Below are 27,624 nucleotides of genomic sequence, written 5' to 3' on the forward strand. Positions count from 1 at the left end.
TCTTAGGCTAATAATATTTAAAAGAGTAGGCAGATATAATTGGAGGGGATTCCTCTCAAACCAGGAATTAAAGTCTCCCTTGGAGAAGGGTGAGGGGAGAAATGGCTATTTTCCTATGTAAAAATAATAAAATAAAAAATAAACTATATATAATGGTATAAAAGTCCATTCTGCTTTCCCTTGAGTTCCCCTCCCCATCATGATAAATGACGGACAGCTGCAGCTACACATAAATTTGTTAAAAATAAACAAAAACCCCTTTAAAGTTCCTATTTACATTTTCCACCCTTACCACCTCTCCATATATTTTCTGTCCTCTCTGCCAAGTGCCCAGAACCTCAGGAGGGTCAAGTCAGCACAATTTTCACCAAGAATTTCCTACATGTCTAGCACTAAGCAAGGAGAAGCAGAGCATGTTTCACATCTAGGGAGGATCATGATAGAAGACAGGCCCATGAAACAACTAGAGAACAACATAAGACACATCAAGTGAACCCGTTATAGTAAGCTCTCCACACACAGTATTCCCTCACTCACCTCTGGTGTCTCATGCCTGGGGTGCTTACCCCTTTCACCTGCACAGTTTGGAATCCCCCAGCTCCCTACAGAAAGCTTTCTTGTCCCTCTCCATGGATCAGTGCTCTCTCACAACCATGCCCCAAGGCCTGGAGCCAAGGAGGTACTTAATCAAACACCTGAAGAACTGAATCAACTATAAATGGCAGCAAGAAGACAGTGTGGTGTGGCTTGGAGTAGTTTATAGAAGGCTTCAGGAAGGAAGCTAGACTTAGAAAATCAAGGATCATAGAAGTGGGACAGGGCTCCAGAGACCATCTTGTTCAGCCTTTAGCTAAGCAGGAATCCTGCCCACAGTATTTCCCAAAATGAGGAGCTTGAATTAGATGAGCTCTAAGGTCTTTCTAACTATAGATTATATGGAAAGTGGTTATTCATTTTCCACTTGGAGACCTCCAGTGAAAGAGAATTCACTACTACCTATTCCACTTTTAGACAACTTTAATGGTTTGAAGTCTTTCCTTATACTTGTCTCTCTGGTTCTTTTACTTGTTCCCTTTAGTTTTACCGTCTGCAGGCATGCAGAATGAACTCCATGCATTTTATGGATGACAGCCCTTCAGATGTGAAATTTGAACTGGGATCTAGAGAAAGTTCCAGGACACATTGGGGGAACAGTATATGCAAGGTCACAAAAAAGTGTGTAAACATGCAAGTTTGGGAGACAGAATGGACAATAGCTTGAAAGAAAAGCTTTGTTGAGATGTAGTGGGACATGAGATAAGACTGACAAAGACTTTTAGAGTATTTATATAGTGCTTTAAGGTTTGTAAAGTACTTTACAGATATTATCTCATTTTATCCTTGCAAAAACCTTGATAGATAAGTGCTATTATTATTTACATTTTATCAATGGGGAAACTCAGGAAGATGGAGGTTAAGTGACTTGTCCCGTGTGAGGACAGATTTGAACTCAGGTCTTCCTGACTCCAGGTCTAACACCCTATCTTCTACATGACCTAGATGTCAGGCTAAGGAGTTTGGCCTTCAAATGAGTGGCAACAGTGAACCATTTTAGGTTTTAGGAAAGGTGTGTTTTAGGAAAGTTAATCTGGAATAATCGAGATGAATGGGAAGAGAGAGAAAATGGGGGCAGTGAGACTGTAGGGAGCTAGAATGAGAATAATGGAGTCTCACTGTTGGAAAGAACCATCAGAGGTTATTTATTTGGTTCAACCTCAATCAAAAATATGAAGTCTTACCATAGCTTGCCTATCAAGTGGTTATTACCTTTCTGTTTGAACAGTTCTTTCAATTGGGATTTGATCCCTAATTACGCAGAATAATCCCCATTTGGATTGAATTAATGATTGGGCCTAATTATTGACAAATTCTTATTTTTAATGAACTGAAAATTACCTCCCTATAACTCCACTCATTGATTCTAGTTTTGTTTTCTGGAGCCAAGCAAGTAAGTCTTCACCAAGGTGGACCTTCAAGGATTTGAATATTTCCCTGAAGTCTTGTCTTTTCTGGGCTAAACATCTTTATTTTTAAACTGCTATTTGCATAGCATGATTTTGCACTCCCACACTACTTTGGTCATTTCCCTCTTCCAATATTCCTTCTAAAAAGTGCTCAGGAGTAAAAATGATACCAGAGTTGGGATCTGTCTACAGCAGAATTCAATTCAATCATCACCTCTCATCATGGATGCTGTTTCTCTTAGTTCAGTCTAAGCTCATATTATTATTTTGCCTGCTGTATCACACTGTTAACTCATTGAGATTAAAATATTGTAAAACCCTAGGGTCCCCTCCCCCACCATGGGAACTATTGTCTAGCTTCTGCCTTATATAATTCATTTTTGATCCTCAGTGCAGGATTTTACATTTAGTACTATTAAATTATGCCTTCTTATATTTAGTTCATTGTTCAGATCTTTTTTTTTTTTTTTTGGTGGGGCAGTGGGGGTTAAGTGACTTGCCTAGGGTCACACAGCTAGTAAGTGTCAAGTGTCTGAGGCCGGATTTGAACTCAGGTACTCCTGAATCCAGGGCCAGCGCTTTAACCACTGCGCCATCTAGCTGCCCCCCTGTTCAGATCTTCTTGAGGCTCATTTCCGTCATCCAAAATATGAGCTGTCTCTTCCACTTCCCATCTTCTTGTCATCTGCAAATTTTCTAATAATGAGGAAACATGAAATACAGAGTACAGGAGGAAGGCTTCACCTTCGTAGAGTGTAATCCAATATGAGAGGGTTTCCTCTTGGACTTCATTCAAAGGACTCTCATTACTGATATATACCATAAGTCGTGGTTATAAAAACTAGTTCCTTCAGGCTTTAAGGCAAGGGCAAGGAGAGCACTCATAGAATATCAGCTGGGAGGGATGTTAGGATCCTGTACTTGAGCTGTACAGGATCATAGAGATCATCTAATCCAAAGTCCTCCTGTTACAGATGAAGAGAGTCACAGAATGGCCAGGACTAGGACTCACATAGCTGTACTCTCCCTTGGGCTGACCTTTCTCCCCCCACCATGCCATGCTGCCTTTCCCTTGTTCCACAGAACTGTGGACTGCAGGAAAGAAGGTCGAGTTCACTCTGCCGACTTTGCATGCTCTCTCCTTCAGGCAAACCTCTCCTCTCAGAACAGAACAGAATCAGGTGATGAAAGAGGCAGAAAGAGAGGACACAGCATCCTCTTGGCAGCTCAGCAAACCCTGGCAGCATTTGCATGACTGAGCAGAAGGTGATATGTGAACAGCACAGAAATAAAGAGCCACCTTTTGATGGAATAGTCTCGCTTTAAAAACAATGCCAGATATCTGAGTGCAGTAGCTATGCAGAAGAGGAAACCCTCTTCAAGGAGCTGGAGGGAAAGATGAGAAGATATATGAAGAGAGAGAGAAAATGGACTGAACAAGGAAGTAGATGAGTAAAATCATGCCAGATGGCCTGATCAGAGGTGAAGTCATCCACGAGAACTGAGAGTGTACGGGAGGGAAAACTGGGATGGGACAAGAGGACTTTTTTCACTTAGGGAAAAAGGAGAGTGTGTGTGTGTGTGTGTGTGTGAGCGCGCACATGCATGCTAGGACTGGGGGTATAGAGGAGAGCTGGATCATAGGGTGTGGTCATGATGGGATAAGGGGCAGTCCAGATCTTGCCCTTATGAGGGTTTGCAAGGGAAGGCATGGAACCCACTGGACGATTGTGAGATGAAATATGGGAACAGCAGTTATTACAGGAAGAAAACGTTCCTTCCAAGTCAATGGAGCAATGTCTCCCATGCCCAGAAGGAAGTGGGTCTCAGTGCCTTGGAATAAAACCCTGTTTACCCCACACTAGTCACTGCTCTGCCATAGAGAGTTAAAAGTCCCCTACCCCACTGCCCTTTCCTATAAAGACTACAAAAAGCACAGCTGACTGAGACTCAATAGCAATAACCACACAATAATCATATGCTTATATACTGTAGTGTTTTATACTTTACAAATGTTTCATTAGCTTTCAAATTCTGGCCTTTGCAAATCCATTTTATAAAGAGTTCTTTCTCTAGACTGCTGCCTTCACAAAGTCTCTCACCCTATTTCATGGGGGTTCTCAACGATAATCCCAAGCACTACATCCATCTCTATGGCTTTGTTCACACCATTGCCAGGGAATTCTAGGATTGAGAGGTGGAAGAGACCTTAGGGAATCATATAGTTCAGCCCCTAATTTTACATATGAGGAAACTGGAGACTCAGACAGGTTAAATGATTTGCCTGAGGTCACACAGGTGGTAAGCACCTCTTACTCATACCACTCATTTTAGCATATATGGTCTCACATCATTATTCATTTATGTGCATATTTCATCTATACAAGGGAATTATAAACTTCTTGAGAATAGGAACTGTGTCCTATTTGCATTTATCATCCTTACCTCCTAGCCTAGCACTGTATAAATGATGTAATACTTCAAGGATTTGCAATTTCATCTAGGAAGAACAATCCTGCTACCAAATCAATCACAGAATTTCCTCTTCCCCCTTTTTTTTTTTTTTTTAGTGAGGCAATCGGGGTTAAGTGGCTTGCCCAGAGTCACACAGCTAGTAAGTGTTAAGTGTCTGAGGCTGGATTTGAACTCAGGTCCTCCTGACTCCAGGGCCGGTGCTCTATCCACTGCGCCACCTAGCTGCCCCTTCCTCTTCCCTTCTAACCCTTTCAACACACACACACACACACACACACACACACACAAACACACACTAATTTAGTACATGGTCTTCATCAATTGCTATGGCTAAGAAATTTCTTATTCACTACTAGCCAGCCCTCTGGTTGTGAGCCTTTGGACGAGTTAAGCAGGGTTTCGGATTATAGATCTTTGAGCTATTGCCAGAGTTATACTTGAAACCTTTCCATTCTGGTAGTACCTCCTAGAGATCATGCTCCATTGGCACAACCTTCAAGAGCCCAGGGTTCTCTGTGTGCTACAATGAGGACATGAGGTATTGGAGGACGACTTTAGTGAAGGGTGGCATCGGTAGTTTGTAGTTGATAAACTACCTACTAGATTGGGTGTGTGTACCTAGGCAAGGCACGCCTCTTATTTTAGAACTTGTCAGTCCATTGGAACTATCACCGGGCCTTGTCATCTGTCCTGCTTCTGCTTCCCAAGGACAATTGGGCTTCTCCATTTGCCTTGCATATGAATCTTCCTAAATGTGTTCTTTCCCCTAATTTGAAGGTGAGCTTATTTTTTTTGTTTGTTTGTTTTTAGTGAGGCAATTGGGGTTAAGTGACTTGCCCAGGGTCACACAGCTAGTAAGTGTTAAGTGTCTGAGGCCGGATTTGAACTCAGGTCCTCCTGCCTCCAGGACCGTTGCTCTATCCACTGCGCCACCTAGCCGCCCAAAGGTGAGTTTATTGAGAGCAGTGACTCTCATCTTTCTATTTCTATTCCTAGCACTTAACAGAGTGCATAGTGACGACTTAATAAATGCTTTTTTACTTCCTTTCATGGCTTTTTTTTTTTTTTTTTAGGTTTTGGCATTCTGAATCTAGGGCAGCTAGGTGGCACAGTGGATACAGTGCTGGTCCTGGCGTCAGCTTCACTCTGTTTGCCTCAGTTCCCTCATCTGTAAGATGAGCTGGAGAAGAAAATGGCAAACCACCCCAGTACCTTTGCCAAGAAAATCCCAAAGGGGGTCACAAAGACTCTGAAATGACTGAACAGCAAATTCTAAATCTATCCTAAATCAGCGTTTTCCAAACCATTTTGGCCAGCTAATATTTAGGATGTGGCTTGAAATATATTGACAGAAACCAAAATATTGGCACTGTTAGGTTAGGGATATAGAATGTTATAGAGATCAAGATGGAGGGATGGGCAGGGAAATTTTACAGCAAAAATAGACTAATTAAGCCTCTTTACACATTTAAGGGAGAAAACATGATGCTTATAGAGAACTGACTTTGGAGCTCGGGAGGCCTCGCTCCTGGATTGAGTCCTGCCTCTGATGTCTACCAGCTGTATGTCCCAAGGCATATCTATCTCTACTTCTTAGAGTACTCTAGGCCAGGGGTGTCAGATACTCAGTTGGCTGCCTCCTACAGGCAAAACACTCCCAAGTGTGGCCTGAACCAGATTGAAATGTACTTCCTATTATGATCTTAATGTGTTGATGTACTAATGAAAAAAGAAATATATAAATATAAGGGGTTTTCTAAGTCAATATGTGGCCCACAGAAATCCTTATGTATAGTTTAGTGGCCTCTGTTTCTATTTGAGTTTGACACAACTTCTCTAGGCAACTCTCTGACACTATAAGTTGCAGAGAAAGTGTCAAGACTACACCGGTAGAGGTGTTCATCCTTGAATTTCCTGTGCCAATGAAATCATAGTTCTAGTTCCTATCCAAAGTTTGCCTCGTGTGATACATGTTTCTTTCTTTTCTTTTCTTTTCTTTTTTGGTGAGGCAATTGGGGTTAAGTGATTTGCCCAGGGTCACACAGCTAGTAAGTGTCAAGTGTCTGGGGCTGGATTTTAATTCAGGTCCTCCTGAATCTAGGGCTGGTGCTCTATACACTGTGCCACCTAGCTGCCCCATGAAACATGTTTCTTTAAACCACATTTCACACTTAACATTTTAGAAGAGGAAATACTGGTAACATCATACTTTTCTCTTGGAGCCTCTATTTCACTGGAATCCCCATATTGTGTGGGACTCTGGGCTTCAGTGCAGCATACTCAAGCAAATACTGTTCTGAATGTTGAATCATTCTAAGTAAGTGACTTCTGGACATGATAAATTAGTTCTCTTGTGGTATTTGGGTACCAGGTGCACTGAGTTTTCCATCACCATCTGTCACCTCTATCCAAGGCCTCCCCAGTGAGAAAGAAAGATGGATCACCTTTCTGGTAGCCGAATATAGAACAGGAAGGTATTGGGACCAGGGCTGACTACTAAGGGGTTTCGGAAGGAGTAAAAGACAATCAAAGCCTGAGAGGTTCAGCCAGAAAAAGGAGGCAGGATGTTTTTCTTAGGGTCAATTGGGTTATTCTGTGTTTGGAGTGCTGACCAGTGAGATACCACTAGTAGTGGTTCAATAAGCATAATGCAAAATACAGTGGACTGAGAGGTAGGAGACCCGACTGGTTTTCTTCCTTCCTCTGCTATTATTAGATTCTTGACGTTAAGCATTTGACAGTCACTTTGTGTCCCTGTTTCCTCTTCTGTAAACACGAGGGGATTACATTATGGGAACTTGAAGCTCCTTCCTATCTTGTTTTACATTCTAGTGTCCTTCCCCAGATGGAATATAAACTCCTGGGGTACAGGGGCTGTATCCCTAGAACCTAACATAGAGTTGGTGCTTAAATAATGACTAACCGATTTTACTCTGACTTCTAGGCTAAAACTGTTAAGATTCCTTCCAGTCTTCACACTCTATGTCCTAGAATATAGACTTTCATCCAGTTCTGACATTCTACATTCTAGAATTCCTTCCAGTTCTAATACTCTGTGTTCTTTAGAGTCCTCTCCAGCTGTGACATTAATAGGGGCTATATCTAAGGTCCTTTTCAGCTATAATAATGTTATATATAAGTTCTATATTTTAAGGTGTCTTGTAGCTCAGATATTTGATGCTGTAGTTTCTTATTGTTCTAATGCCCATTGTCCTAAGTTCTGATTTAGCTCTGACATTCTTTAAGGACAACTTGGGGCATGTCCTACATGTATTCATGGGTGTTTATAAACTAGAAACAGTTCCTCCTCTTCCTTTTCTTCCTCCTCCTGTTCTCTTCCCTTCACCTGGTGTCAGTCAGGAATCAAGGAAACAAACAAGATAGTGCCCCATATCCATTTCAACAAGAAACAGGGAGCAGGTGTATTGGGGTAGGTTAACCTAATTAAGGAAGACTATCCTGATAATTAAGGGTTGCCGGTCCCATGGATGAATGACAAAGACTGTAGTATCTCCTTTTCTGGAAGGCTTCAATAACAGGAAAGAATCTCCATTTCCTGAAATGACTTGAATGTTTTCTCATCTAAAGAGGTAGGTGGGTATAGGACTAACACTATAAATAACACTTATTTTGAGAATCTTTTCACATTCATTTGGAAAGTCACTCTTCTCTATGGGTCTCAGTTTTTTTTCCATCTGTAAAATTATATTAGACTAGAAGTCTAAGGTCACTTCAAGCTTTAAATCCTATGATCTCATTTTAGCCTCATAAAAGGATAAAGGGAGATATGGTAGGGTTTAGTGTCCTCATTTTATACATGAAAAAGCTAAAGCTAGAGATTAAGTGACTTGCCCAGATGTGTACAACTAGTCTGTGGGAAAACTGGAATCCATTGTTCTCTCCCCCTCCCCTTTACTGTGTTACTCTAGAGAAGGGCTTCTTAAACTTTTTCTACTTGTGACCCCTTTTTGCCCAAGACATTTTCCACGACCCAAACCTTTCAGTGCTGCCAAATTTTTCACAACCCTCACATTCAGTTACACAACCCCTGTGTGACCCACAACAACTGTGGGTCACAACCCACAGTTTAAGAAGCTAGGCTCTAGAATACCTCTGAGAGACCCTTGCCATCCCTACTATAATCATGATTGATCCCAGTTTACCATCAAGCTCAAGTTTCTTCCTCTCCACCTCTTTCTTATATTCCTCCAGTTCTTGGTCAGTGAGCTGGCTGAAAGGATTTGGGGGTTCTGGTCCCACAGGCACTGTTTCCTCTGAGTCGTCTTTGGTATCTGTGTCACCCTTGGAGGCCAGGTGGCTATCTGTAGACTGAAAGTTAAACACAGAATATGTCACATCCAATGAACATGAAGAGCTAAACCTACCAGTGAATTTTTCAATTAACTTTCTTTGGGGTTTCTATGGCGACAATCCTGGTTATCCTGCCAGGGCCAGACCGATATGCACCTTCTTGGGAAATAAGTAGATCAAGTTGTTTTTTCCAGGGGCTGACTCTACCATCTACACTTAACTACCACCCAAGATTAGACACTGACTGACTCCTATGCAAAAGCTCTAGGGTCTCAAAGATCAAGCAGGGTTGTCAAGGTAATGTCAAAGAACAAAACCAAAGTATGTCCCAGACTAAAAAAGAACCAGCTCTAATACTGTACTTGTGCATTTTGCATAAACAGATAACACTGTTCAGTCCTTCTCCAAGCAGCTCAAACCTTCATGGTCAGCCAAAATCCCAGAAGGATCACTGCTAGACTATACAAGATTGGGAGTAATACAAAGAATACTACTAATTGTACTAACAATATAATTTATTGAGGTTTGCAAAATTCTTTACATAGATTATCTAATTTGATTTTCACAACAACCCCTGGAGGTGGGTTATTATTATTGTCATTTTGCAGAAGAATGACTCAGCCAGGGTCATATAGCTAGAAAATATCTGAGATAAGATTTGAAATGGGTTCTTTCTTGCTCAAAGCTCAGCACTCTCTCCACTGTGCTCCTCAACTGATTGCTCTTGTGGCCACACAAAATCCTGAGACTGGGATGCGATTATTCAAAACTTATTAGCAAACTACATCAAGTCCCTGTAGCTTCATAATCCCAAACCATTTATATCCTGGGAAGGAAGGCATTGGGGGAACCTCAGGCCATTTTGCAACTATTCATTGATCCTGCTTTACCAAATAGGACAGAAAAATTGCCTGTGCTGACTTCTGTTCACCTTTAGGTAAAATTCCTTGACTTGGTAGTCAGGAGCAATGATTTCCTAAAGAATCAAGAATATTTCTCCCTTTTGCTAAATACTATCCTAGTTCAAGCACTAAAATGAAGCTAGAAGGAACCTTGGAGATCATTTTGTCCAACCTCTATTTTTCAGATGAGGAAAATGAGGGCTGGTGAGGAAAAGTGACTTGTTCAATATCACATGAAAGGAAGTGGAAGAGCCCAATTCAGATCCAGGTCCTCTCACTCCCGATATAGTATTCTTTCTACTGGTCACACTGTGGCCCTATAACAATATATCTGGAGAAGTTCTCCTCACTTACCATGAGTCTAATTGTCTAGTTTGAAGATTGGAGCCTTTCTCAGGCATGGATTCTTAACCTCAGTTCCATGCACTTGTTTGTAAAAATGTTTTTTTTTTTGTTTGTTTTTTTAGTGAGGCAATTGGGGTTAAGTGACTTGCCCAGGGTCACACAGCTAGTAAGTGTTAAGTCTCTGAGGCCGGATTTGAATTCAGGTCCTCCTGACTCCAGGGCCGGTGCTCTATCCACTGCACCACCTAGCTGTCCCTGTAAAAATGTTTTTAATAATTATGTTTCAATAAAATGTTTCCTCTGTAATTTTCAGTATTTCATTTTATACATTTAAAAAGTTTATTCTGAGAAGGGATCCACATGTTTCACCAGACCACTACCAGGGTGCCTGCTATAATAAAGGCTAAGAACTTTTGTTCTAAGGGAAGACAGCTTTGGGTTTAAGTTGGCAAAAGTGAGGATGTCAGCTGTCCCTTCCCTGTCTTGTGGGAAATCTCTGCTTCCTCTATGTCCCTACTTCCTCCCATGGTATCTGAGCTAAGACCTCACAGCATGGTGTCTCTGAAGAAAGGGTTCAGAGTCTGGATGCTGATAGCTCTGACTCCCCAAGACTCAGCTTTGACTCAGGCTGAAACTAGACCAGAATTGTGATTCAGGAAGAGAAAGACAGGGATAGAAAAAAAAATGTGTTGTTATAGCCTGCAGAATTAAAAATGGCAGGGGGTGGGGCTTAAATGGCTTCTCTTATTCTCAAAAACCAAAAAGCCCTGAGATAAATTAAGAGAATAAAATTTTGGGCTAAGTGGGAATAGAAGTGACCCTCTCCCACAGTCATACAGGAACTAATTGGAAGAGTTGGCTTGAGAAGAGGTAGAGTGATAGAGGGGAATAAGAGCTGAACTGAGAATTGGAGCATCTGGGTTTGATTCCCAACTCTTACTTTATACCTGTGTGACCTTGGACAAGTCACTTAACTTTTTCTAGGCCTTTGTTTCCTCATTTGAAAAATTTATTCCTCATGCTTAGCACAGTGCTTGGCACATAGTAGGTACTTAACAAATGCTTGTTGATTGATTAGCTGAAGAATGGGTCAGAGTACATAACCTCTGATGCCCCTTAATCCTATGAGTTAGGATACCTAACACTGCTCCTTCCTCTACCCCACCATTTTCTGTTTTCTCACTAAAAGCTACAACCAACAGAATGGAAGGAAAATGCTTCCTCTTCAGAAAGGAATTTTGGTTGCTGACCGGACTCCGACTCTTCTCTGCTATGACACTAGCCAACAGCTGTGACTGAGGACCTGCTGACTTCACATCCTGACGATTTTGCTCCCGAATCTGAAAAGGGAAAGAACAGAGAGCCAGCTGTTAGTTCAGAGTGGTGGAAGAGTGGGCCCTTTAGACGATGCCATTCCTGGTAACTTAATTGGTATTAGATAGTGCTCCTCCAGTGTGCTCTAGAGATCTGTGGTCCACGAAGGTCCTTTAGGTGGTCTCTGGTTTCTTTTTTTTTTTTTTTTTTTGGTGAGGCAATTGGGGTTAAGTGACTTGCCCAGGGTCACACAGCTAGTAAGTGTTAAGTGTCTGAGGTCAGATTTGAACTCAGTTCCTCCTGAATCCAGGGCGGTGCTCTATCCACTGAGCCACCTAGCTGCCCTGCTTATGGTAGTCAAGTATTAGAACTACTTGGCCTGGAAATCTAGGCCCTCCACACTCTGACACCATTTTATCTTTCCTGCCTTATTTCATATCACTCTCCTTTAAATGCTCTCCACTCTACTGAAACTAGTCTATGCTCTAACCTCCTGCTACCCCCAATATGACCTTTATTCTCCTTTTCCCATGCCTTACAAAACTTATCCACTGTCAAACCCTAAGTTCCATGAGGGCAGGGACTGCGTCCTGTCTAATTTTTTTTTTTTGCCTAAGACTAAGTACAGTTTTCTTTACACGGTACATGCCTAATAAATGCTTGTTGAATGAATGGATGAAAGCATATTGTGTTTATTAGATAATACTATCTATTTTTTGTTTTCAAGATAAATTCATCCCTTAATCATGATGAGAAGTATTTTGCAATACTACAAAACTGGGACTCTGATGAGCAAGATGCCAAGTGGGAACAGGTGGGTAGATTCTCTATGAGATCTCTGGGTCCTGGCAAAGTAGCCTTTTACTCAAACAATTAAAAAATATTATTTGAGAAAGGAGCTTTTGAGATGTGAGGCCATGGAATCAAAAATTAAATAAGCCATTTATGAAATTATAGCATAAGCCAATGGAACAATAAAATTTGATTTATAGAAATTCAATTTGCATCACTTTCTCAGAGGCAGCAATCAGGCATCTTCAGTTCATGAAGAATCTGCAGCATCAGGGACCCAGGCTCATCCTGGAAAACACAATTGTAAACCCTAAAATAGTACCAAATGAGGCACAAACAGAGGAGATAACCAGGCATCATTTTACCTTGTTTCGCATTTCCAGCACTTCCTGGGGGTCCGTATAGAGAGGCACAAATTGGTTTGGATTTTCGATTCGGATTGGCATTCCACTGCTAGACTTCTCCACTTCATCTGCTTTCATCCACTGACCAAAATCAACACAGACCAGGTTAGGCAAAAGAATTAGGAGGCTGAAGAAGATCACATTCCATGAAATCTACAATCTACTTGTCCTTGAGAGGTGTTCAGTACTATTTGTTTCTCCTGATGGATAGGTCTGAATCTAAGCACCTGGCCTGTATCTTTGGAACTCCTACGTTTAAGACAAGCCTATATAGCACAGTTAAATGCTATCTAGGTCTACGAGGAGCCATGGACATATAGACTTATAGAAGTTACTTTTAATTTATTTTATTCATTTACTTCTATGGGTATGAGTAAAGTCCTTGTGTAATCAGCTCCATTATGCTATGCTCACACGTCCATTGAAATTCACTAAAACTCAAAACAAGAGAAGAGAGCAAGAGACTAAAGAGAAAAATTCAATTAGGTCATGACCTTAGACTAACTAGATGGGGACTACTATCCACAAAAGAGGCAGAGCTATGGGATAGATGTAGCCAGTTCTTTGATAATATTAGCAAGCTTGGGATTACCCAAGGGAGAGAATTTGGTACAATCTGATATTGGCTCAAATAATTTCTAGGGTGAGCATGCCACCCTCCAGACTCATCAATGAATAGGGTCAGGCACCCTGTCAACGGTGCTCTCTGTCATTAAGCAAGTAAGAACTATGCCCTCTCTTCAACCCTTACTGTAGTTTTGGTCCGAGGACTGCTCATGTTCCTCTGGACCTCATCTGCCACATTGACCCGAAGGTATGTGTTGGGACTGTTCAGCCATCGGGTCTTCTCCTTCTGCTGTTTCTGAGCATGTTGCCGCAGAGTGGAGATGGGTGCTCCATCCTCTTCAAAAACAAAGGCTGTGACAGTGGCTGGGATCTCAACCTCGCTTTTGTGTTTTGCTTTCTCTTGGACAAAAGGATATCTATAGGTGTAGCCTGTTCGGTAACCCTAAGAAGAGAAAAGTAGAAGTAAATTACCTTGGAGAAATTATGGGTTGAGCAAACACCTGTCACCTTGCACCTTCTTCAGAAAATAAAATAAGTGCTTAATGTATTGAATACAGCTAACCACTGGAGAGAAACTTTATATGAGCCATGTAACAGTCCTCACAGAGTTCTGGAGTAGAAGGTTAAGATATATATGCAGACAACAATACACACATTTTTATCATGTGATATAAGCATCAAAGAGGGGCAGAGTTTTGTATGCATTCCCTGAAGGGGAACTGGTCATCCCTGATAAGGGAGATCACATAAAGCTTTGAGGAGAAGACAAACAAGGCCTTGAGAAAGCTTAGAGTACATTTACATTGTGCTTCAAAATGTGGGTAGGGATTGAAGAGGTGAAAAACACAAGAGGCATGTGAACCAAGGCACAGAGAAAGTACAAGGTATGTTGAGAGTTTGCCTAGAGCACAGACTCTCAACCACTTTTTGTGCCATGAACTCCTTTGTTGGAATGGTGAAGCCTAATGGATCCTTTCTCAGAACAATGTTTTTAAATGTATAAAATACAATACATAGGATTGCAAGGGAAACCAAAAGCTAGTGAAAATAACAATGTATTTGGACCTCCAGGAATCTATCCACAGAAATCTTCAGAGTCCATGGGCCCCAGGTTAAGAACACCTGAGCTAGAGCAGAGTAGAGCATATGGAAGAGAGTAATAGGAGATAAGACTGGATAAGCAGAGGACCACCAAACTGCATAGGGCCTTGGATGCCTAAAGAGATTACACTTCTTTCCATGGGCATATACACACACCATAATACTGCTGTGGGTGTGTGATGCTTCCTCGCCATTCCTGAGCCATTAACATCTATCACTTGAGCAATGTGATCACCCAACTGTCTGGTGCCATTTTACCAGACTGTTAAAAGCTTGGAGAGCCACCGAGGCCACTGAGGTTTGGGTGAAGTTAATAGTTCTTGGACTAGAGGAGTCACTTAACTGGACCTTGTAATTCTAGATCATGAGAACCTGACAGCTAGTCATTGAGGTGATTGTCCCTTTTGAGAACTGACACTTAGCATTTGAAAATATTAGATCTGGCAAGAGATCAATATATGAAACAATGTTCTAGCATCTGATAAAAGATGGGTGCCAAGTATACAAGGACACACTGATTATAGGGACTCTTGGAAAGTGGGACCTAGGCAGTAAGTCTGTTTAATTCAGATTAAAACTAGAGCTGAGGTATTGTCAGCATAGGGCCACTAGGTGGCGTAGTGGATAAAGTTCAGCCCCTGGAATCAGGAAATAGTTCAGTCATTTCAATAGTGTCCAACTCCTTGTGCCCCAATCTGGGAGGTTTTCTTGGTCATTTCCTTCTTATTTCCTAGCTTATTTTGTAGACGAGGTCTTCCGGACTCTAAGCCCAGGGCTCTATCCACTGTGCCACCTACCTGCTCTATGGAGCCAAGAAAACCTGAGTTCAAATCCAGCCTCAGACCCTGAGAAACTCAACTTTGTTTGCCTCAGCTTCTTCGTCTATAAAATGAGCTGGAGAAGGAAATGACAAACCACTCCAATTTCTTTGCCAAGAAAACCCCACATAGGGTCACGAGTCAATACATAATGGAAAACAACTAAATGATAACTGTCAGCATATGCATGATTTTATCAGGTGGAGCATCAATAGCCACACTGAGCCTATTATTGGGGGAGCTAATACAGGGATTAAATAAATATATGGCAAATTTTAAAATTTATTTGTAAAATCAGGGCATAATAAAAAAACTAAGATGGGATTGTGTTTGCTTTTCTTTTAGGATGATATAGATTCAATTGAATAAACATTAAGTGCATACTATGTGCCAGGTACTGTGCATTGTCATTTTGTTGCTTATGTTATTTATTACTCTGTGGTTATGAGCTTTAAAAACATAGTAAGTTTTGGTGCTTTTAGTTATCTCATCATTTTTTAGTATAGATTTCTATAAATAGAATTGTCTGGCCAAAATTATTATGGTTCTCAAAATTGCTTCAAAAAACTTTAATTGAATAAAGTCAATATATCTTACTCCAGCTTCCCAAAGGGTTGTTTGTGGCTTGAGAGTAAATTTGGAAACCAGATCCTACTTATAGTCCCACTATATCCAAAGGATCCTCTCTGAAACAGGCCATCCCTATCGGCCTATAGGATAAAGTACAAGTTCCTTATCTTGGTATTCAAGATCTTCCAAAGCCTGGCTCCAACTTCCCTTTCTGGCCTTATCTTTTTTTTTTTTCTATAATCCACTTTTCGGTCATTCTAGACTAGCTGTTTCTTGTTCTTGCTTTGCCCTTTTTCACATACATGAATTTCCACAGTTTATTCATTGTACTTGGGATGCACTCCTCCATTTCCACCTTTGAAAACCTCTTCCTTCAAGGTTCAGATCAAGTGCCACCACCTCCCTGTAATCTTCCTTGATCCCCCAAGCCCAAAGTGTTCTCTCCTTCCTGAAATTCACTCAAATCCAGCCTTCTGACTGGATCTATTCTCTCTCACCATTGCCATTTACCTTGAACTGTGTTTATTTGTGTATATGCCCTATTAGAATGTAAGCTTTTTGAAGGCAGGAGCTACATAATTTTTCATCTCTGTGTCTTGTATATAAAAGATGTTTAATACATGTTTGTTGGATTACGTGGAATATTATCAAATGATTATTATAGCTGTATCTTCCAACTATAGTTTGGCTTGTGAGGTTGTTCTGATACACTGTAAAAATCAGAGGGCCTGGGTTTGAATATTAGATCTGCTGTTTAGCATTCAGGGCTAGGAATGGGATGCCAGCCTGAGGAAAAGTAGTGTCACCAAGGTTAAAGGGAACATGTTGCTGCTCATAGCTACCAGTTATTCTTTAGGCCCATAAAAACAGTGGGATGTACTGCCTATGTTAGTATTAGAGTAGGGTGAAAGGGTGGGAAGAAACTAGCCCTCAAGTGCCTGAAGAGGCTTGTGATGTAGCATGTATTTACAAAAGAAATTAAGGTTCACACAAAGGGAGGAGTTTATTTATAGAATTAGTTTATATAGAAGGAATTAGTTTATAAAAAGGAGAGTGGGGAAAAAGAGGGAGAGGGAGAAAAAAGAGAGGGCTAGATCTAGCTCTGTATTAAATTGGGAGCTCTAAAGAATGATGCGTGGGAGTCTGGATGCTAACACTCCATCCTATACAACAAGTACTGGAGGTCATCATGAGAAGAGACCTGGTCAGATTCTGTATTGTACAGTATAGCAGAAGGGTCATTTTTTGAGCTCTCTGTGGTCTCTGCAATGATAGGGAAAGCTCTGGGTAAACAAAAGGGCATAAAGCGCAGGGCATACATGACAGTGAGTGACTGTCCCTGACCCAAGGAAAGTCATTTTGCTCCTCTGGCCTTCAGTTCCCTCATCTGTAAAATGAGGGATCTGACTACATGATCTCTAGGGTTTTTTCTTGACCTAAATCCTAGGCTTCTGTGACTTCCTTTGTCTCTTTTCCATATGGAGATATTTAAGATTTTATCCTCTGTTCTTAATTCTCCACTATCTACACGTTCACTTTCTCTGAATGATCTCTCTTCTAACCCTTGTTAGACATTTAATGTGAGCTCCCTTGTCTACCTTCATAATGATAAAAAGAGACCGGGAGTCAGAAGGTATGAATTTTATAATTCTGACTAAGCCAATGGAAACCATGAGACCATCAGGAACTAGAAGGAAGGAAATCTAGAATCAAGGGAGCTAGGTCCACTGGAAATAAGGAGTTTTTGGTCAGGAAGATCCAGTCAATTGGTCAAGGTGAACTTCAAGCCTAATGCCCTAATATAAATCCCACACTAGTTTTATGTTTTGCTCAGAAGGAGCAAAGGGGTAATCATTAAAGGACCACGAACAAAGGGAGGTGAGCCAGTTGCATAGTGAGAGTGAAAGATAAGAGACATACAGCCTTAGTGCTTTGCTGGTACCCATAAAAGTGCCTACTCATAAAGAAAGGCTTCCAACCCTGTGGGTTGGTTTCAAATGGAGGATCAATGGAAGAACAAATACAAGAATCTCACAGAATGAGAAGGTATGGATGGGTTTCACTTTGTACCAATGGAGATAATATTCACATCAATAATATCATGGATCTGTGGAAATGTTGAAACACAGATTAGTGGGGTCCAGTTCAATGAAGTCTTCTATACTGTTAATGATGCCAATGATGTCCTTCAAACAAATCCCTTTGTAAGCAAGGATGGGTCCCCTGGCATGCAAAAGCCTATGGAAAAAGAGGCTCTGGCCACAGACTCACCAGATTATCTAGCATCCTCATGAGAGCCTCAAACTCATGCTCGCCCAGCCGACTCTTCTGCATAGGTCCAAAGGTGCTCCCAGCCCATCTCACCGACCCCACTTCATGGGGCCGATGCTTCTCTCGCTCCAGCAAGATGAGGTTCTCTGACCCTCCAGCACTGGACAGAGCAGACACCTGGAATATGGGGAAAACATACGTAAGCATGTTGGGAATAAATAACAACATGTATCCTAGCACTTAAAAGTTTACAAAGTCCTTTCCCTACAGCAAGCCTGTGGGTTTAAATAATGCAAGCATTTTAACCCCACTTTGCAGATGAGAAAACTGAGGCTCAAAGAGTTCAATTAACTTGCCTCTAGTCATCTAGATAATAAGTTTTAGAAGTGGAATTTGAACCCAAGCACCCTGATTCCTGGTCCAGCATTCTTTTTTTTTTTTTTTAAACGTTTATTTATTTATTTATTTAGTTTTTGGGTGAGGCATTTGGGCTTAAGTGACTTGCCCAAGGTCACACAGCCAGTATGTGTTAAGTGTCTGAGGCCGGATTTGAACTCAGATACTCCTGAATCCAGGGCTGGTGCTCTATCCACTACGCCACCTAGCTGCCCCCCAGCATTCTTTTTTTTAAAAAGCTTCTAGGGAACCAAGCAATCTTCCTGAGCCACCTAATCTTTCCCTTTATATATATGTGTGTGTGTGTGTATGTACGCACACATATACATATATGTGTATATAGAGAGATTTTCTATATGTAATATAGAAAAATAAATAAATTTTCTAATATAATTGAAATGAGATAATCACATTATCAGAACTAAAGTATAAATCAATAAATATTTATTAAGGGAGTGGCAGCATCTCCCAGACCACTAGTCTTGCTTTCAGCCCATCCCCCACAACCATTATCTAAAAAGGAGAAACTCTTGTGAAGAAGGGGCCAGCCAACCCAACCATTTCATACCTATGGGGCAGGAAAACCAGCTTAGCTGAGGCAGCAAGGCACCTCAAGTTAAGCTAACAAGCATTTATTAACTGCTTCCTAAGGGTAGCCATTGTCTTGGGGATACAAAGAAAGGCAAAAACAATTCCTGCCCTCAAGGAGGTCACTGTCTAATTGGGAAGACAAAATGCAAAAAAATATATAAACAACACACATATATCAATACATAAATATACATACATATATGTGTGTGTGTGTGTGTATAAAGTTCCCTGGACCAGTGGCCCTACTTTTGGCCCAGCCCCTAAAGCCAGCATCCAATCTGGCTAAGAGGCAGTTGCCTCTACAGGTGTTGCTGCCTCCAGATCCTCAGCTTGCAAAACTACTGAAGACCCGGAAAAGAAAGTTCTTACCACCCAGGTACTTTGCACCGTCAAGTGGCTCAACATCAGAGAACAGATATGATTTTATCAGTGGAAATGACATTAGGGAAGATGTATTACTATCTGCTTTGCCTTTGCACCCCAGGACTACAGATCGTCTTCATGTGGCTTGCAGCTGATACCTCCCATATGTATTGTCTCTCCTTATTAGAATGTGAGCTCCCTAAGAACAGCAACTGTTTGACTTTCCTGCGTATATCTCCAGCATTTAGCATAGGGCTTTGCATATAAGAAGTGTTTAATAAATGCTCATTCATTCATTCATTCACTCATTCATTCATTCTAGAGGCAGCTAAGTAGAGCGGTGGAGAGGAAGCCTGAAGTTGGGTTCACATTTAGCCTCAGACACTTACTAGCTGTGTGATCCTGGGCAAATCACTTAATCTTTGCCTCAGTTTCCTCAACAGTAAAATAGGGGTAATAATAGCACCTACCTCCAAGGTTTATTGTGAGGATAAAATTAGATCATATTTGTTAAAGTGCTTAGCACAGTGCCTGACACATACTAGGTGCTTTATAAATGCTTATTTCCTTTCTTCCTTCCTTCCTTTCTTTTATTCTGTGTGCAGAGTACCAGGCAGATGTTGTGGCTGTTCCACATTTCCAGAGTATAAGACCATAAAAGGTTTTTGTAATTTAAAAGTAATGCAGTATAATGAAACATAAAGTAATGATAGAATCTCAGTGTTATATTGGCCCTCAGAGGTCGGTCACATAGTGCAAAGTACCTAACCAGGCTTCCCTTCTATTACATCCCTGCCATTCTCCTGCTTCTTAAGGCAGCCCATTCTGTGCTTTATTGTTGTTCAGTCCTGTCCGACTCTTTGGGATCCAATTTGGGGTTTTCTTGGAAAAGATGGAGTGCCATTTCCTTTCTCCATTTTGCAGATGAAGAAACTGAGGCAAAGAGGATTAGTGACTTGCCCAGGGTTACACAACTAGGAAGTGTCTGGGGTCAAATTTGAATTCGGGTCTTCCTGACTCCAGGCCCAATGCTCTATCCACTGTGCCACCTAGCTGCCCTATAATTTCCCGTGCTTAGATAGCTCTAATTGGCAGTTTTTTCCTTAGATCACTTCAATGTGTCTCTCTGCTATTTCTACCCTTTGTTCCTGCTGCCTTATGTGGCCAAACACAACAAATCTAATCTCTTTTATGGGATATATGACCTATACTTAAAAACGGCTATTTTGCCCTCCTACCACTCAAGTCTGGATATAGGATATTTCGTAGTTATAGGGCCCGTCCTTGGATGAAATGCTGATTCAAGGGGAAACTCCATTTTCGCTTGAACAAGTTGTTCTTATAGCCTATAAAATGGAATCACAGAGTCACAGTACGATAGAATTTAAGGCTGGAAGTTTATCTAGTCTAAACTCTCATCCACTGGCCATTTCCCTGTTTAATGTCTCTTGCAGCTGGCCATTCTGACTTTGTTTGAAGTCAAAATTCTGTCTCTGATTTGCTCTGAATTTCCAATGCTGGGGACTTCATCCTTAACAAGGTAACCCAGTTATATGTGTAGGGTGGATCAAAGCCTAAGAGTGTTGTTGCTGGCTCCCTATACATAATTAAGGCAAGAATTTGAAATAAAGCATTAAGATAGAGGGCTCAGTGCCTCATAATGGCTCCACTTTGTCCTTTTAAAAAATTACTTCTTGACCCCCTCATTTGCATGGAAGCAAATATCTTGATATATGAAAAAATAAAAAAATAAAAATTTTCATTGGCACAAGACTATACAGAGGGTCAAAGTGTGGAAGGGTTTGGCTACACATCCATAGTAAAGGCAAGAATTTGGGGAGAATAAAGTTGTAGTGGGAAATGATGCCTCATAGAAGCTACGTAGGCCTTTTTTTTTGTTGTTCTTGTCTGGATGTTGGGAGGCAAAGGAAAACTGTGGTGACTTCAACCCACACAGTCCTTTGAAGTTTGTTGGAAGGTTGCTCCTGAAATAGTTTGAAGGGGATATGAGTTGGCAATCAGAAATTAAATGAGTTACAAAAACTTTCTACTTTAAGGCTAGCCAGACAAAGTAGATTCAAGGACAATTTAAACGCCTCAGGGCCCTAACCAGCTATCTGTGTTCCTAAAGAGATTAGTTGCTGGAGGCAAAACCATGGGAACTGTCAAATCCCTTTCCTTTTGGAGAGAAAGTCCTAACCCAGAGAGTGAATTTTGAAGAGGATGCCTTTCTTACTAAAAGAGCTGAAAGAGGTTCAGTAATTGAAGTTAAAAGAGACAATAAATATGACTCCTCCTGTTATGGGAAGCGGCACCTCAGGTGGGAACTCGTGTTTAGGGGCAGAAGTGTGATGGAGCCAGCTCTGGCTCAAGAGAACAGGTGTGAGCATTTACATCTTGGCAGAGGCCACATAATCAGTACTTAATTACTCTAGATTTAAGGAAGTTATGGAGATAATTACAACAATGCAGATTAAATCTCAAAGTTTGTCTTCGAGAGCCAGTTGTTAGACATGCCAGTACACCATTGGTTGAGGCTCAGTTATGTGGGAGTAGCAAGAAGAATTTGAGGAGAGAGGAAGAGAGGAAAGAAAGGGGGAAAGAACAAAAGGGAGAGAAGTGAGTAAGAGAGAGAAGAGACACAGAAAGATAGAGACAGAGAGAGGCAGAGAGACAGAGATCAGTACCACCCAGTCACTATGAGATGAAATCTCCATTGGGGAACAGAATGAACATAAAGCACTAACTAGGAATGAGCGTGCCCAGCAAGAGCAATGAGATATCACTAGAAGCATTTACTCTTTTTTTTAGGGGGGGGGGGCAAGGAGGGTTAAGTGACTTGCCCAGAGTCACACAGTAAGTATCAAGTATCTGAGGCCAAATTCGAACTCAGGTCCTACTGAATCCAGGGCCGGCGCTTTATCCACTGCGCCACCTAGCTGCCCCGACTTTTACTTTTGTAGTATAGGCACGAACTGTCCTTTCAAGTGTGCTTCCTAACCATATATGCTCCCCTCCATACATGCGCCTTGACCACATTCTTCATGTGTGTCCACTCCACGCACATTCCCTAGGGAAGTCCAGTCTTCCCGCTGATGGTGCCTATATTGGTGACAGGATCTGCCCCAGTTTTATGGAGGGAAATATTTTATTTCTAATTTTCTTATTTTGCTATTTCGTTAAACCTGTAGTCTGGCTAACAAAAGTCAACACATTTGGCAGAGAATCATAAATTATGGTCTTGGATGGATTATAGATTTAGAATTGGAAGGAACTTTAGAGGTCACATAATCCAACTCCTTATTTTACAAATGAGGAAACCAGGGCCCAAAGGGACTAGGTGATTTGCCCAAAGATCATACAGGGAATGCGTGACAAAACCAGCATTTGAACCCAGGTGTCCTGACTCCAAGCCCAGCATTCTTTTCACTATATTGCTCACTAATTTGGACCCGTGGAGTAATTTTTCTAGAGGAAAGGGGCACATGGGAGTGGGTTTGCCCCCAAGTTTTAACTCATTTTATGGAAACCAGATAGGAATATTCAGATTACTTAGCAAGTCACAGTTAAAGCTGGGTTCTGGACTGTACTTTCCAGACTTGGGCTTTCTCAACCCAGCCATTGCAAATAGAATTTTTATTTCCTGAATATCTATTGCTGGCCTGGTGTTATTAGCTTCCACGAGTGTCTGAAACAAAATGTCAAAGGCTGAGTCATTAGTTGAGTCAACAAGAAGCTAGTTCATGGACTCCCATAGTCAAGAGTACCAGAATCTTAGCGGTACAAGAGCCCTTATGTTTCATTTAGTTCAACTTCCAACAGAATACAGAAATTGTCTTAATGATATCCCTGATGGATAATCATCCAACTCTCCTTGGACACTCTAGTGATGGAGACCTCACTACTTCATGAATCAGCCCATTACCTGCCATTTATAGCCTGATCAAAGTGAGACAAAATTCACTCCCTTATAAATGTTACTTTTCTCTCCTAGTTTAACCCTTCGGAGCTACACAGAATATGGCTGGTTCTCTCTTATCCATTTGTCAACCTCTGGAATTTTTGAAGACAGTGATTAGAAATCTTTTATGGATATTATTACTAGGCACAAAGACTTAAGGAATAGAGTCTACCCGCTAGAGTCCTAAACATGTTGATGGAAATCATCGCATTGTCAGTGGTCATCATGACACCTACTTTTTTTGGCCAACTACTCCTTTGCTTTTGGACAGTTGAAATACCAGAATGAAATGTTCCTGAGCCACAGGGAAGAGACTTTGCAGGAGGGCAGCCCTCCCTGCAAGCACACACATAGGTCTGGTTCAAGGGAGAGTTGTTAAATGTTCAGAGTGAGCATTTACATACCCTGTATTGTCCAATGGTACATATCAGGTTTATTGTTTTATTGATTGACCAGACTTTAAAAAGTAATGGAGAAAATGTCAATAATGGATATTAAACATAAAATTTTGTCCTACATACATTTTCGCCCTCCCTGTCTCTAGGGAACCAGAGTGAGCAGAGAGAAGTCACTTGGCAGAGTAGTGCCTCCCCTATTAATAAGCAATCAATTAAGCCCAAACTTTGTGCTAGGCACTATGCTAAGCACACTGGAGCATAAATATACAAAGCCTAAGACATGAAGTCATCAGTTAAAAGAATGGGGGTGAGCTAGCCTGAAGAAGAAAAGATCGATGGGAATGAAACAGCTGAACAAAAGTCCCCTTCTCTATGAACAGCCTTCCCTAAGGCCCACCCAGCTAAGGGGGGGGGGGCTTCTCTCCTCTCAAATCACAGACTCTCAGAGTTAGAAGGAAATCCAAAGATAATCTAGTTCAATCCCTACCTGGGCCAGAGTCCCCTATACAACTTGAAGAGGTAATGAGCCAGACTCTGCTTGGAGGTCTCTGGTGTTAGGGAACTCACAATCTCCTGAGCCAGCCCATTGCACTTTGGGAACAGCTCTAGTTTAGTCCTAAGAAGGATTTTCCTTATATGAAACCAAAATCTGCTTCTACAACTTCTCATTGTTTCTTGTTCTTTCTCCCAGGGCCAAGCATACAGGTCTAATTCTGCAGATGGCATCATGTTTCCTCCAACTCTTCTCATCTTGCTAAACTTTTCCTTTTTTCCTTCCTCCCTTCCCTTTTCTTCCTTCCCTCCTTTCCTTCCTTTTCTCCCTCCTTTTTTCCTTTCCTCTCTCCTTTCCTTCCTTCCTTTCTTCCTCCCTCCCTCCCTCCCTTCTTTACTTCCTTCCCTGTCTCTCTGTCTCGGTCTGTCTCTCCAGAGATAATTGTGATCATATCTTTATCCCCACTATTAGATTAGAAACTTCTTGAGAGCAAACACTATATTATATTTTTCTTTGAATTCCTGCCAACGATCACAGTTCCTTGCATAGAGCAGGCAATAGACAGACAGACACATAGATACATCTATGTATCCATACACATACATACACATATTTTGTTATACTATATATATATATATATATATATATATATAAATGAATGAATGGAGAAAATCAGAACGGGGTCCATACTTTTGCAGTGCTAGCAATCTCCTAACTCTGTAGCTGCATGGGTCTGGGTGGCAGATGGAGGCAAACATTGCCTGTGTTTCTCTTTGCCTGCCTGCAGATGGCTCAGGAAGCTGCCAGCCACTGTTGGGTGATGACCCACTTTCTTTTTAGCCCTGGGCTGATCTAAAGCAAGAAGACATGGCCCTCAGGAGAAATGATGAGTGATGTTCTGATAACCCCAAGCCACCAAAACTGATTGTAACAGGGTTGGCGTGTTTCATATGGTCACAGAGGCAGAGAGCTGGGACCACTGCAGGAGCCAGTGTTGCCTCAGTTCTCTTGCCAAAAGTGCGAACCACAGATGTCAAATGATACCCAGGTGGATGGTAACCTCATTGTTACTTTGCCTATTGTAAAACTATAGTGTGGTGGAAATAACACTGGTCTGGGAGTCAGAAACCTTAAGCTCAAATTCTGGGCTCCCTGAACTCAGTTCTCTCATCTGTGAAATGGAGATAAAAAAAATTGCTCTATTTTCCTCATAGGGTTATTGGGAGGACATTGTTTTTATAAACTATAAAGTACTATAATAAAAGTGTTGTTGTTTTTGTCAAATAATTGTCACATTGGCTTTTTTTTTCAGGGGCGGGGCAATGAGGGTTAAGTGACTTGCCCAGGGTCACACAACTAGTAAGTGTCAAGTGTTTGAGGCCAGATTTGAACTCAGGGTCTCCTAAATCCAGGGTGATGCTTTATCCACTGTGCCACCTAGTTGCCCCCGCACATTGGCTTTTAAACATCAAAATGAAGAGTAATCCCTTTACTCTAGATTTTGCTTTTTTTCCCTTTCCCTGGCTCTGTTCCTTTCTCCCTAATACAATAACAAAGACAATAATAAAGGTTTAATGCTTCGGTATGGAATGACTGGTTTATGTAGTACTTTAGGGCTTATAAAGAATGTCCTTCCAATAACTTTATCCTCTTAGACCTAATGGAACACTCTGTACCTCTCTAATTCATTTATCATGGGGCATTATAGTTACTTGTGTCGGTGTCCTTCATCCCCTACTATATAGCAAACTCCATGAGGTCAGTGACTATTATCTAAATGTTGTGTCTCCCTAGCATCTAGTTCAGTGATGAGTTCACAGTAGGCATTTAATAGATGCCTATTGAATTGATTTATTTTAACAATTTCTCTAAGTATTTTCCCATTATTTTTATGCATAGTGCCGCCATCTTTGCTATGCCAGTTTCACCAATAGATTATCCATCACAATAGCTCAGGGCAACAGGCATTCGAACCAGGAAAATGGAAAAGCAATGCAAACTATTGTCCAGGAGGGAGAGCACTGCCTGCGTTTGGAGAGGCCGGAGTGTGGATTTGATTTCTGACTCGAGCTGCTATATCAGAACCTACCAGGAGAGGGCAACCGGTCATCAGAACGGCTTCTGACAAAGAGCTCATGAAATGAGACCACCGCCTTCCCCAATCAGTTGTCCATATTTTAACCCATTTTGTGCCAATCCCATCTAATCATACACAACCACTCCTTCATGGGGCTGTTCTCTCCCTCTCCTCCCTCCCTCTCTCTCTTCTCGTTTATCTCCCTCTTTCTCTTCCTCTCCCCTCCCCACCCCTGCCTCTCCCTCTTTTCCCCTTTCCCTCCCCCCCCCTTTCTCCTGGAAGCTGTTGTTCCTTTCCATTGTCTTCTCTTCCAACTCCCCTCTAAGGATACATCTGTGACTCCAGAGGAGGTCAGTCCTCCTGGTCTGCTCTTCTGGGTTAATTGCTCTCACACTTCCCTCAGGTGCCTAGGCCTCCCCCACCTCAGCACCCGACAAGTGTTCAAGGCTGACTCTGCTGCCTTTGCCCTACTCCTGGACATTTTTCTTGTCTACAATCTGGTGTCCTGGATGGAGTAGTAGACATGAAGTCAAAAGCCTTGGGTTTAATCACCACATCTGCCACTTAGGTCTGTGACCCTGGGTGGGAGACATAATTACAATAACTCACGATTATATAAAACTTTCAGGCTTATAAAGCACATGTTGAGCCTCAGTTTCCTTATCTTTAAAACAGAATGTGTTGTAAAGAATATGCTTTGTAAAACATAAAGTCTTATATAAATGTGAACTATCATGATTATGGTAGATATCCTTTTGAGGGCTCAATATGCTGCTAGCTGGCTAATTTGATAAAAGAAACCTAGTTAATGTGGTAATAGGAGAAGTCAGATAAAATGACTACCTCGACTGCCTCACTGACCCTTTGCCCCTCAGAATTATAGAATCTTAGGATTGGGAGGAACTTTAGGCTTCATCTTATCCAAGCTCTTCATTTGATAGATGAAGAAGCTGAGGACAAGACCAAAATGACACGCCCAATATCACAGGATTTAAACCTAGTCTTTTTAGTCATATGGGGCAGCTAGGTGGTACAGTGGATAGAGCGTCAGGCCTGGAATCAGGAAGTTCTGAGTTCAAATCGGGCCTCAGATATATATTAGCTGGGTGACTCCAGGCAAGTCACTTACCCCCTCTTTGCCTCAGTTCCTCATCTGTAAAGTGGAGACACACTGGAGAAAGAAATGGCAAACCATTCCAGTCTCTTTGCCAAGAAAACCCCATGGACACAAGTCCATGGGGTCCCGTAGAGTCAGACACGACTGAACAATAAAACAACTTTTAAAATCCAGTTGTAGTATTCTTTCCACTACACTCTTGGACTTCTTTCTGTTCCTCATATAACTCATTCCATTTCCTATCTCTGTGCCTTTGATTTGTTTCTTCTTCATATCCCTCCTCACCTCCCTTGTAGAATCTCTTGTTCCCTTCAAGACTCAGCTCAAGTACTACACTTTACCTGGAGCCTTTCTT

The 27,624-nt window shown here is 41.5% G+C and overlaps 1 protein-coding gene across 2 annotated transcripts in view; it reads right to left on the bottom strand.

The window, feature by feature from the left end:
• The window catches only part of ADD2 (adducin 2), a 186,570-nt gene that overhangs the window by 23,491 nt on the left and 135,455 nt on the right, over positions 1-27,624 (bottom strand). For both annotated transcript variants that reach the window (XM_043981669.1, XM_043981670.1), the window contains exons 9-13: positions 17,874-18,050; positions 13,298-13,555; positions 12,508-12,627; positions 11,287-11,376; positions 8,642-8,807 (exon numbers count right to left, since the gene is read on the bottom strand). In XM_043981669.1, the coding sequence (XP_043837604.1) occupies positions 8,642-8,807; positions 11,287-11,376; positions 12,508-12,627; positions 13,298-13,555; positions 17,874-18,050 (811 nt within the window). The remainder of the gene's footprint in view (positions 1-8,641; positions 8,808-11,286; positions 11,377-12,507; positions 12,628-13,297; positions 13,556-17,873; positions 18,051-27,624) is intronic.

This window comes from Dromiciops gliroides, chromosome 2 (assembly GCF_019393635.1).
Source record: "Dromiciops gliroides isolate mDroGli1 chromosome 2, mDroGli1.pri, whole genome shotgun sequence".
NCBI lineage: Eukaryota > Metazoa > Chordata > Mammalia > Microbiotheria > Microbiotheriidae > Dromiciops > Dromiciops gliroides.